The sequence below is a fragment of the Eurytemora carolleeae genome, unplaced genomic scaffold, assembly GCF_000591075.1.
Source record: "Eurytemora carolleeae unplaced genomic scaffold, Eaff_2.0 scaffold502, whole genome shotgun sequence".
Lineage (NCBI taxonomy): Eukaryota > Metazoa > Arthropoda > Copepoda > Calanoida > Temoridae > Eurytemora > Eurytemora carolleeae.
This window is the reverse complement of record NW_019396391.1, coordinates 68,054-81,146: the sequence shown is the minus strand read 5'-3', so window position 1 is coordinate 81,146 and position 13,093 is coordinate 68,054. Positions and strand designations below refer to the sequence as shown.

The 13,093-nt window shown below is 34.8% G+C and overlaps 1 protein-coding gene across 1 annotated transcript; it reads left to right on the top strand.

Moving 5' to 3' along the window:
- Positions 1-11,530: 11,530 nt before the first annotated feature.
- Positions 11,531-12,564, top strand: LOC111702319 (protein snail homolog Sna). The gene has a single exon (XM_023473963.1). It carries the CDS (start codon positions 11,547-11,549, stop codon positions 12,363-12,365), a length of 819 nt encoding a protein of 272 aa, XP_023329731.1. The 5' UTR covers positions 11,531-11,546; the 3' UTR covers positions 12,366-12,564.
- Positions 12,565-13,093: the final 529 nt, after the last annotated feature.

Sequence of the window (13,093 nt, the reverse complement as noted above, 5' to 3'; positions counted from 1 at the left end):
TGTTTTTGCCATCCCTCCCTCCAATGTATCATCAGCTTTTTAATTTTAAACCATCAACAAAATCTCTTTTTTACTGTTTCACAAAAATGAAAAATAATGAAAAACTGGAGTAAAGTGCAATCAAGAAAGGCTTCAATTTAAGGTCTAAAAAGTTTTGTTCAAAATAGAAATTCTGTTTGGTTTAGCACCTTTTATTTACAGAATCTTTCCTTCTTTCTGAAAGTTTACATCGGTATGTTTAAGGATATCTACTCAATATAAAGCAATATTTATTAATACTTATTTTAACTCAAACTCTTAACTAAATGAATATAGAAAAAATATGCCGGTTTAAGAAAGTTTTAGATAGATATTTGTAATCATCCAGAACAAATAGTTTTATCAAAAATTATACTTTATACGTTTTATAGGAGTTTTATAAAAATATGCAAAAAAAATAATTTCTGACACCTCTAGGCTTAGTACGTCAATATAATTCACCAAAACCATACTGCAGTCCTTCAATTATACAGGGAAATTTTCATCTTTCTAAACATCCCAGGGAAAGATTTTACAGGTTCTTTCGTCTTCCTTTTCGAAAAGCTTCATGGTTCCCTTTTATGTGTGTAAAAAACTACGGCCAGCAAAAGAGATTTGGATTTATTCCTAAACTATAGTAGTGTTCTATTTACAATCTGTAAATAATCCAAAAAAAGACGATACCAAATATTTTGAAACTACAGGGTGTTCCACGAAACATGACAGTTGGTGAATAGTTTAGAGTGTCTTCTTTCATAATTTTTTAAGTCGTTTGATACCAAAAAAAAAATAAAAATGAAATATTTAAAAAAAGTCATATTTTATAATAAAATTGATTTCAAAGTAAAATAATTTTTGAGGAAAAGATTATTTTAACGAAATAATCTGCAAACAATCTTTAATATTTCATACAATATATAGGAGAAGACATTCAAAACTATTTACCAACTGTCGTGGGACACCCTGTATTTTATCAAAGATCAAAACATGTTAAAATAAAAATTCTCTTTTTCAGCCACAACTCCAGAGTGTTATGATTGCACAAGTAAGACTCAATTTTCTAAAGAAAATATAGAAATTGAAAAATCTCTGTATTGGGATTAACTACAGAATTGGCCCACATCGATATGAGACTCTAATGACAACCTAAATATTATCTTAATGCTAATATTGATAAAGAAATGAAATAAAATATTTTTACACCTGTATGCAAAGAACCGTAAATTCAAAAAGTGGTGAAAATTCAGTCGCACGTTATTGAAGTCTCATCCTTTGTGGCTAACCCTGTATAATGAAATGTACTCTGAGCTAGGAACTTTTGTGTTACTCATAATCCCAATCGCTTGATCCCGATATCCACTGTAGGCACTTTTAATGTGAGAATCTTGAAATAAAACTTTACCTTTCCTTATCTTTATCTTAGTTATCAAAGCTCTGATCCATCCATGCAGGATATCGAATGCATATATTTAATTAATCAATATCAAGCATTGATCTAGATTTCACCAGTACAAGAGTTCCCAGCTCTGAACATTTTCTAAGAGATATATTTGTAATATCGTAACAAATTACAAAACCTATAAATTAAAAAACGAAGACACCAATCATACACATAATACTTTATATCTATATTTGGTAATGTGTATAGGACTTATATACACATTATACTTCATGTGCACATAACATAATCAGTGTCTTTTTATTAAATATAAGAGAAACCTTTCATTGTCTGGGACAGAAACTTGACCACATGGTTGAATTGTATTCTAACCATGGAAAACTAAATGAAGACGACAGATGTTTGTAACCATGGTGAAATGGTAAAGTCTTTGTTATATATTGCAACAGTATTTCTGGACTCTGGGATTTTAACTGTTGTTAAAATTGCAGAAAATACAGGAATTCCTTTAAGACAGCGCCACATCAAACCATCCTTTTTTACTATAAGGTTGATATTTAACTGAACAAATATCTCTTTCCATTCTCTGAAGATTATATATACAGTTGATCAAGATATGTCATGTTACAAAAGATAAGAATTATATTGTTACAAAAAATATGAATTGTTTTATTACAAAAAATGAAATTTATATTTTGTTACTAAAATATGAATTATTTTGTCACAAAAATAAGAATTATTTTGTCACAAAAATAAGAATTATTTTGTCACAAAAATAAGAATTATTTTGTCACAAAAATAAGAATTATTTTGTCACAAACATATTTTGTTGAAAAATAAGAATTATTTTTTCCCATTTGTGAAAGCAGAGGCTATCCATGGCTAAATAAAAGGTGCTGATATTTAATAAACAATGTTAAAAGTACATTTATCCACGAAGTTTTGAAATGTCGTCTTGAATGAAGGGATAATTTTGGAAATTTGGAGGGGGGGGGACAACTGTGGAGTTTTAGGGTCGGCAGTAAGTGAGTAATATTTATCTCCAGGATTCTAGGGGGGGGGGGGGGGGGGGGAGTAATTACTCCATGGGTCTAGGGGGAGGGACCATGGAATATTTAACAAGAATTAACTTATTCCGTAAGTCTGCATAATATGGAGATTAAGCCTATTGCATATGTGTTTTCCTGGAGTATATAAGTAATCAGTGTCCGAATTTAATGAAAATTTAAGCCGCGTCTAATATCCCCCGAAAACCGGTTTCAATTGAGCGCCGGCTTAAATCTTGAAAAATTTAATACAAATTTAAGTGGAACCAACAAAATTTGAGCCGCGGCTTAAATTTAAACCGCGGCTTAAATTTAAACCGCGGTTTAAATTCTTTAAATTCGCCCTCAGTATATTTAAATTCCTAAACATTGATATATATAATTAACACTTGATCCACTGGGATCAATTGTCAGTCTATATTTGTTGCATTAAACGTGCTGGGTCGACTCTGAAGTCTAAACTGACACCCCTGACAGGATAGAACCTGTACAGTACGACGGACAGTACCTGTTGTACCGGCATGGATCGTGTAACTTTTAGACTAGAGTGGATCAGACACACAGCTTGTAAGGGTAACGCTGTGAAATACAGAATTTCCATTTTTGCATGGAGGCTCATTTGAAATTACACTCACAGCCCTTTGAACAAACTAAATCAAAATATGCTCCTTTTTCCTTTCTTCATTATAAGATGTAATCTAAGATATCTCCCAGGGGGATGATAGTCCTCTACCTGTGTGCTCAGTTAGCTCTACTTTACACTTACAACTGCTTACTAATATTGATATACTATGGGTTAGGCCAGAATCAACTTACAATAAACAAATATGCAGTATATGCTCTCAGTATAGTTTATGGCCTATACAATTAGTAAAGGATTAGCGTACATCATCACTCTATACACTATAACCTCGTTGATTTCTCCGCCTTATAGTTTTATAATTACTTTGCACTGTAAACTGGACAGAAGGAGTAGGTCAAATTCATACGACATTAAATGTAATCGCTTACTTATATATTAGAGATTCAAATCATTTTTTTTCTTTTTAATAACTCTACAATAAGAGAAGTTGTGATTAGAAACCATAGAAGATTTTAATCTTACGTGAAAATGTACTTTAGTGTATATTGTTTATGAAAAAGGGGGTGGGGAGTCAGAGGTCGGATGCCCTCTTTTCTCCAGGCATCCCAGTCTTTAAAGGGTTAAGGTTCTGGAATTTGGAAGAATTCTTCCTGCATTCATTTTTGATTTTATAAAAATCCACCCTTCCGGTTCAATCACTGACGTTTGCGTACAATTTACTTTTACGCATTTAAACAAATTAAATATGTATACTTTTACGCATTTGGCAGATGTGTAATACAACAGGTTTAATATCAACAATTGGTTGCACATATGCTAGAGTTGGAATAGAGTAGGCTTGAATGATGCTTAGTCTAGTGTTTGGTCCATATGTCGAGCTGAACTCCCCCCGCACAAACCTGTGAGTACGATACCTACCATCTGCGCGTTGAAATCAATGAACATTTGGTTCTAATCTTCTTCTCTTCCTCCCCCCTCCCCCCCTCCTCCACCTGTACGGGCAGATGGGTTAATAAAGCATCTAGTCTAGATCTGCATAATCTAGATCTTTAACTTCTAATAATCAATTATAAACTATTTTCAACCCTCAACTATTTCACGACCAAGGAGGGTATTCACCATGAACTTTTAAAGTGTGATACAGTTTCGGGGAGGATTATAAACAAAACTGATATTGTAAACACAGCTTTCCTGGACTTGTCTTTATACAAGACATCCTGCTCAATATTTACTGAGAACACTCCCGTGGTTCTACCAAGTTCTAAAATCAAAACTTGAGGAAAGTTATAATAGGACATACAAAGAAACAGACAGGCAGAAAAATAACAGAGATTACCATATACTTTATATGGATATAAAAGCTCTGATATTTTACACTTTTTATGTAAACAAAGAAATATGTTTTTTTTAGAGTACTTCTCTTTTAAATACAGAAATCTACAACTTATATAGTTCTGTAAACTGTCCACCAACTAGTGAGACCGGGCCAACCTTGCATATATTGCATATATGGTTTGGCCCTTGGTTTAACATCCTTACCAACCTTTCTTTTGCTGTCCGAGTTTGTTCTTTAGTTTTGAAAGATCAATTTCCAAAATCCTGAGATACATATTAACGTGTCAGCATATGATTATTTTCATTCATATGTTTTTTTTTTCATCTAAAGCAATAAAATTATTTATTAACGGAACATGTATTTTTGCAAATTTTATTAATCCCGTTTCGTGTCTTATATTATGAATATATTTACCCGAAAGAGTTTTTTTTCTGTTTAAGATGTGCATAGTGCATACGATATGCAGTCCTCTAGCTGTATGGCCTTTATATGCCCATTTTTACGATAAACAATATTTTTGATATTTTGTTTAAAGAAATGTATTTTTAAACATCTACAGATATAATATTAAACACATGGTGATCTTTACTAAATAAATGTTTGTATCTAATAAACAAGACTAATATCCAGATATTAGTCTTGTTTATTGGTGCCAAAGACATATCATTAAAGGAACTACTGTTGTAAATTCGAGTGTCCCTTCATTTAAAGAGAGACATTTTCTAATTCCAGGACATTTATTTTCTGCATTATTGTAAAGAAATCCCAATTCAAAATAATGAGATTTTAAAATTATAAAAATGGATATAGAATTAGAATTCATACTTGATCAGACAAAGCTTTTAAGGGCACCGTTTGAATCGGACATGCCACTCTGTCAATGGAGGGTCAATTGAAATTAAGTTACTGCAGTCCCTTTAAGATGCTGAAGATGAAAAGAAAATTATGTTCTGGAGAAACAATCAGTAATTTCAACGCGGGATAATCTCCTAGTCTTCAGTGTTCCAGGCCGGAAGTTGGCAAGTTGTCCATGTTTCCGGTTTGAAAACGGGACACGTGGGGCGGAGGAGTGGGGGGGGGGTTATATGCTAGGGGTTGATGGATGCTTTGATACGGATCATTGAATTGATACAGAGAAAAAATCTTTTGTTTCACATTGTTTATAATTATTTTGAACTATTGATGATATTTTATGGATCATTTAAAAATATTCTTTTCAAAATTTATATCATTATCAAACTTATGTTGTCCAAAAATGATCAAAATAATCCTTCTAACTTGATCATAATTCTTTTTGGTCTTTCTCACTTCTAGTTTTACAAACTCTTTAATGCCCTTTTATCTATAATATATACTTTGCTTGCTTTCGTTTGTTTGTTTTCAATAAATGCAAAATTTTACCTGGAGAAAAATTTAAAACAAATGTTAAGGAATGTTTATAGACAAATACTTCTCAATTAAAGTCTGCACTCTTCTCCATTCCTCCCTTATTTGCTCCCTTTTTTCAATTCCTATTTTGGTCCCCTCTTAAAACTTTCCATCCCCTACATCTACCTCTTGTACATGGTTCTTCCTATTTTATTATCTTTTTACTCGACGTATTCTCGCTCATTTATTTCCTTCTCTTTTCCTTCCTTTTGTTTTGATCGTATTTGTTGAAACAACGTATACATATTGAAAACTCAACTAAGAATATATTCATTGTGCATTTACAAGTAGATAATTAGTCAGTACTTTATTTTCTTTGTTTTATTCCCCCCTGCCTACCTTCTCCTCTTATCAAAGCCAATATTGCTTGTCTGCCTTGGTAATTATTATCACAAAAGAACAAAAACATGTTTATTTTTCTACTAAACCAACAAATTTTACATTTATATATTGTTTTTATATTCCTTTTTATCCTCGGGATGTTAAAGTGAGTTATTCTTAGGTTCCTTCCGGTTACGTTTCGATATTACTGAGATACAAGACGGATTAATCCCAAGTAGAGCTCCAGGATACCTTGGACAAACAGATGAAATCCAAACCCCTGGATCCCGGATACAGAGGATAAACAAGATGAAACCTAACCGCTGAGCAGGTTCAGGATAGTCTAGAGAATTAAGCTGAGTTTAAATCAATCTGAAAGTTCCGGTTTAATACATGCCTTGCTTGGATAGATTCAACCTTTCCCCTCATCTTAGATCACTGGACTTCATCTCATCTTATTTATCATAATCCTTAATCGTCGATCTCTCATACATTTCAAGGTAGATGTGCATTTTTCTAGGGGTTGTGTCTTTATTCCTTTACTTTATTTCTTGGAATTTAAGATTAAATTTTTTTCAGAAAATTCCAAGTTTATTTTATAGTTTCACATTTTTTTACTAGGGTTCTTATGTTTGTTCTATCGTGTGCCTCAAGTAACCTGGACCATCAGGTTTGCTAAAATTGTCTTTCTCCAGTATCCTGGACCATCAGGTTTGCTATATCTTTCTTTCTCCGGTATCCTGGACCATCAGGTTTGCTATATCTTTCTTTCTCCAGTATACTGGACCATCAAGTTTGCTATAACTGTCTTTCTCCAGTATCCTGGACCATCACGTTTGCTATAATTGTATTTCTCCAGTATCCTGGACCATCAGGTTTGCTATATCTTTCTTTCTCCGGTATCCTGGACCATCAGGTTTGCTATATCTTTCTTTCTCCAGTATACTGGACCATCAGGTTTGCTATAACTGTCTTTCTCCAGTATCCTGTACCATCAAGTTTGCTATAACTGTCTTTCTCCAGTATCCTGGACCATCACGTTTGCTATAATTGTATTTCTCCAGTATCCTGGACCATCAGGTTTGCTATAACTGTATTTCTCCAGTATCCCGGACCATCAGGTTTGCTATAGCTGTCTTTCTCAAGCATCCTAAACATCAGGTTTGCTACAACTGTCTTTCTCCAGCATCCTGGACCATCAGGTTTGCTTCAACAGTATTTCTCCAGTATCCTGGACCATCAGCTAGGTTTGCTTCAACCGTATTTCTCCAGTATCCTGAACCATCAGCTAAGTTTGTTTCAACCGTATTTCTCCAGTATCCTGGACCATCAGCTAAGTTTGTTTCAACCGTATTTCTCCAGTATCCTTGAGCATCAGGTTTGCTTCAACCGTATTTCTCCAGTATCCTGGACCATCAGGTTTGGTTTAGCCGTATTTCTCCAGTTCCAGTATCCTTGACCATGGGCTCTTGTTCCTCTTGGTAAGACTTGCAAAAGTCTGTTTTCATCTTACTTCTCTCTAATTATTCTTGATCATGATATTGATCTGGTTTAATAATATTTCCCGATTAGATCTCTTTTTAGTCTGTATCTCCAATATCCTATACCTCAGGTTTGCTTTCATCTTCTTTCTTCGCCTTCGACCATTTAAAGGTCTGCCTCGTTTAATTTTTTTCCAGGTATCTTTGACAACATGCAGGACTGGGGTCATCTTGTTTCTCTGGGTATCTTCAAATCAAACTATATATTTTTCTGCAGTAATAATTAAGCATAAAAACACTAGTACTTTAAATATATGTAAAAGAAACCAAGCTTGATGGACCTTAAGCATGTAGGAAGGGTTTTATCTAGTTTCTCCGGGTATCTTGATCCTCATGTAGGACTGGGTTCATCTTGTTTCTCCGGGTATCTTAAGGACATTGTGTATGTTGGACTGATTTCATCTAGCTTCTCCGGGTATCTTTGACCTCACGTTGGACTGATTTAATCTAGTTTCTCCAAGTATCTTGGACCTCATGGAGGACTAGGTTCATCTAGTTTCTACGGGTATCTTGGACCTCAGGTAGGACTAGGTTCATCTTGTTTCTCCGGGTATCTTGAACCTTATTGATGACTGGTTTAATCTAGTATCTTCGAGTATATTGAACCTCGTCAAGGACTGGGTTCATCTTGTTTCTCCGGGTACTGTATTCCTCTGGTTGATGTAGCAGGTGCGGAGGATGGTCCAGCTCCAGGTGTAAGCAGGTGCTTGAGCATCTCTATGACTATTCCAACCATCTGGTCAAACCTAGGAAACCTACCATGCATATCATTACTCAAGCTGCGTTATCCTGCCAGGCAGTATTCTTATAGTTTCAGGAGATAAACTAGTAAACAACCCAGACACTAGATATAGATACAATCAGAGGTTTTAGATAATTATGATTCGTAATCAATAAATATTTCATACTTAACTTGACAGAAGGAGGAAGTCGTATGGCAGGGTTGTTAGTGCGACTTTGTGCTTTCGTAGTATGAGGAAATCTACTGCATATGGATATATATTATACACATAGTATTTATTTTCAAACATAAGATAATAATGCATGATGGTTCAGCTTAAAATAAAACACAAAAGAAAATTTATTATGAGCCAATTAAAAATATATTGTTTGATAATTTTGTTTTGATCGTATTTGTTGAAACAAAGTATACATATTGAAAACTCAACTAAGAATATATTCATTGTGCATTTACAAGTAGATAATTAGTCAGCACTCAAATAATCAAAACATTTTCAGGAATGCATTCGTTGACTGTAGTAGACTTTGACATCCAAGAAATTCAAAACATATATGGTCTTCTAAATAGCCATTCAAAATGAGTAGTTTAATTGAAAATGCATAGTTTCAATTTAATGTGAAATTTATTTAATTTCGACGTGATAAATATCTAAGGTAAAACATGAATGATTAAGGAAAATTTAAAGTGATCCATCGCTTATGTAACATTTAATCCTTTATCCAACGAATCTTTGCTTTTTGTCTCTGCTGTAAAAATCCACGCTTTCTAATAAAGTCTATGGTTGTCAATTTGCAGGAATGACAGAAATTCTTAATCGTTAATTGCAATTTTAAAATAATTGGCCAACTAAAATTGTATTTAGTGTTCATTTTTTATGTTTTTATTGCAATTTAGAAATCATGCATTAATGTATTTTCAAATAATATACAAACATAGAAAATTTTACAAAAATTGTTCAACTTTAGCAAAGTTCACAGGTTATATGTTTGCTTCGAAATTTAGCTATTCATATACTGAAATGCTAAAACTGATGTAACGGTAGGAAGGGGGTTATAATTATATAGATAGATAGATAGATAGATAGATAGATAGATAGATAGATAGATAGATTGATAGATGGATAGTTAGATAGATAGATAGATAGATAGATAGATAGATAGATAGATAGATAGATAGATAGATAGATAGATAGATAGATAGATAGATAGATAGATAAATAGATCTCAGAGTAAGATATATAATTGTTGGCACGTGATCTCTTGGTTTCAGTTTCTTGTCAAGTCAACTGTGAGATTGGAGAAACCGAAACCTTAAACTGTTAATTTCCATGAACTCTGATCCTGATTTGAAATCTTGCTGTAATCAACCATACTCATGAGAACTTGTATTAAAACCTTCCATGGTTCTTTTTTTTAAACCCAGGCCAGCCACCAAAACCCTACATACTCTAAATATATAAACTTCATTTACCCCATAATTTGAGTTTTTATATAAACTTCTGCCTGAGCCCGACTTAATCTCTGAGCCTTTATTGGAGTCCGTACGAAACCTACACTTTACCCTAAACCCTCCGTACGAACCCTACACTTTACCCTAAACCCTCCCTACGAACCCTACACTTTACCTTAAACCCTCCGTACGAACCCTACACTTTACCCTAAACCCTCCGTACGAACCCTACACTTTACCCTACACCCTCCGTACGAACCCTACACTTTACCCTAAACCCTCCGTACGAACCCTACACTTTACCCTAAACCCTCCGTACGAAACCCTACACTTTACCCTAAACCCTCCGTACGAACCCTACACTTTACCCTAAACCCTAACCCTACACTTTACCCTAAACCCTCCGTACGAAACCCTACACTTTACCCTAAACCCTCCGTACGAAACCCTACACTTTACCCTAAACCCTCCGTACGAAACCCTACACTTTACCCTAAACCCTATTATAAAATTTCTCGCTAATCATACTCTGAACCACATTACTGCATGAGAACCGGCAATGTGCTAAATACATGTTTGAGCCTAAGTACTCTAATCAATATTCTGAATCCTGAACCCTGCTAGAATGGACCTTACTTTTAGCCTATACAACTTTAAACTAACCTTTACTACTCGAAATAAACTCTACGTTCCTGAACCCTACTCCTGAGCTCTACCTTAAGACCTACTCTGAACCCTACTCTAAAACATACTCCAAATTAAAATCTATTCCGCAACCTACTCTGAACCCTACTTAAAACACTACTCTGAACCCTTTAAACTTAGGTCTACTCTGAATCTGAACTATACAGATAACCCTACTTTGAACCCTGCTCTAAAATCCACTTTGAACCATACTCTGATCACTGCTCTGTTTACCCTACTCTAAACCATGCTCTGAACCATATTTTGAAACCAACTCAAAACTGAACCCTCCTCTGATCTCTACATTGAAACCTACTGTAAAACCATGCTCTGATCCCTACTTTGTACCCTACTTGACCTGAACCCTACTTAACACTTTACTATTAACCATACTATACACCCACACTGAACCTTACTCTGAACCCTATACTTGATTTGAGCTGTGCGCACTTTAAACTCTATACTCTTAACCATACTATAAAGGCTTCACTGAACCCTACTCTGAGCTGCTCTACTAACTCTGAACCCAACATTTAACTATACTTTGTACTCTATTCTGAACACTGCTCTGTACCCTACTCTAAACCTACTTTGAACCATATTTTAAACTCACTCAAACCCAAACCTTTTTCGATCTCGATCTGAACTCTTTTCCTCTAAGTCCTATTCTGAACCCTATTTTGAATCCTTCTCTGAAGTCTCCTCTAGCTGCTATGGAAGGGGGTGGGGGTGCCTTGCTTTAGCACACACATGTATAAAGTAGTTCTGCCCTATTCTCATTCGTCAAGCAAGTTCTCTAGAAGAAATACAGCATCTTGAAATTGATATTTGCCGCCACCTGTGTTCACTTCCCAGCTCTAATTGGTTGGAGACTAAATACTCTGCTGTCATTGGTGGAACACAGGTGTAGCCCGTTGTGCTATGTGCAACCGGCGCCACATAGGCCGTGCTACCGTGCTCTCAGTTACGTTCTAGTCCTCCCGGAGTAAAGACGGAACCATGCAGGATTCCTGGAGAGCTTATCCGGTACCCGGAGCTAGTCAATCCATAGTCAAACTTAAACCTGAATCAGAGCTTATTAAACAAGAATGTCCTGAAGAAGATTTTTACGTAAATACAAATAATTCCGTTCTTAATTTAACCTTTATGAATGAGTTCAGAAATCAGATAAAACTATTCTATGAAGAGGAACAGACCGTGCCGCTGGATCTTAGTTTTACAACAGGGTCTTTCTTCAACTTTTCCGCAGAAGTTAGATATCATTCTTCCCCGAGACCAGGAGATTCTAGTCAAGCCTTCTCCTCCTCCTTCTCATCATCATTTAAGAGACCAGGAGATTCCAGTCAATCCAGCTCCTCCTTCTCATCATCATTTATATCCTCCTCCTCTCCTCCTGTATCTCCTGCCTCCTCCTTCTGCTCCGACATCTCAATCCCTGAGATTGATGTTAAGATATTCAACACAACTCCTTCAAAGTATCAATGTGCAGAATGTGGAAAATATTTTGCTTCAAGTTCCAACTTGTCACGACACAAACAAACCCATAAAGCTCTAACACCTGAAAATGCTAAATCTTGTCATATTTGTAACAAGAAGTATGTCAGCACTCCTGCTCTTTCAATGCATATTCTAACCCACAACCTCTCACATAAATGTGATATTTGTGGAAAAGGATTCTCCAGACCCTGGCTTCTACAAGGACACATGAGAAGTCACACCGGAGACAAACCTTTTGGATGTGCTCAATGCGGGAAACGGTTTGCAGACAGATCCAACTTGAGAGCCCACACGAAGACCCATAGCAGAGAAAAGCATTAAATCTTCAATAAGAACTACCTGAGTAACCACCTGCATTATATTGATATGCCATGAAAAGAAGAAATAAACAAAACCAAAGAATACTCTAGATCAAAATTATAAAACTTTAAATTTCTGAGTTATTTTAGTCAAGCGTTGATATTCCGCGCATTCTATTATGTAAATATGTTTAATTATAATAAAACAATAAGAGTGTTGATTTTTTAAATCTTTATTTTTGTGCAAAACCTACAGGAATAATGCTCAGCTCTAAATATAATTTACTTATGTTTAGAAGTAGACCAAGAAATGAGTTTAGAATAATCAAAAGAGAACATTTAAGTATGTTTATTGTGAGAGAATAAAAAATAATGGACATGACAAGATCAGGGAAAAAACAGGCACTTCAAAAAAAGAAGAGGGATGGTCAGTACAAGGCGATTATATCAATATAATAAAGACGGCTTTAGATTTTAATTTTGATTTTAATCATGAATACGCATACACATGGAAGTTAAGAGAAGCTTTGAATTTACAAAGCTTCTCTTGATTACTTATAAACTTGTAATTCGAGAAAAGCTTGTCAACAATAAAAAATCAAATAGAAAAGTCGTCATCATCGTATTGTTATAATCGCCTACCACTTTACATTATGGATCTAAACGAACTTAATCAAATATTCCGGTAATTCTAAAAAAGCAACCTACAGTGATTCCATTTCGGATTAGGTTAAGCTTAACCTAAGGGAA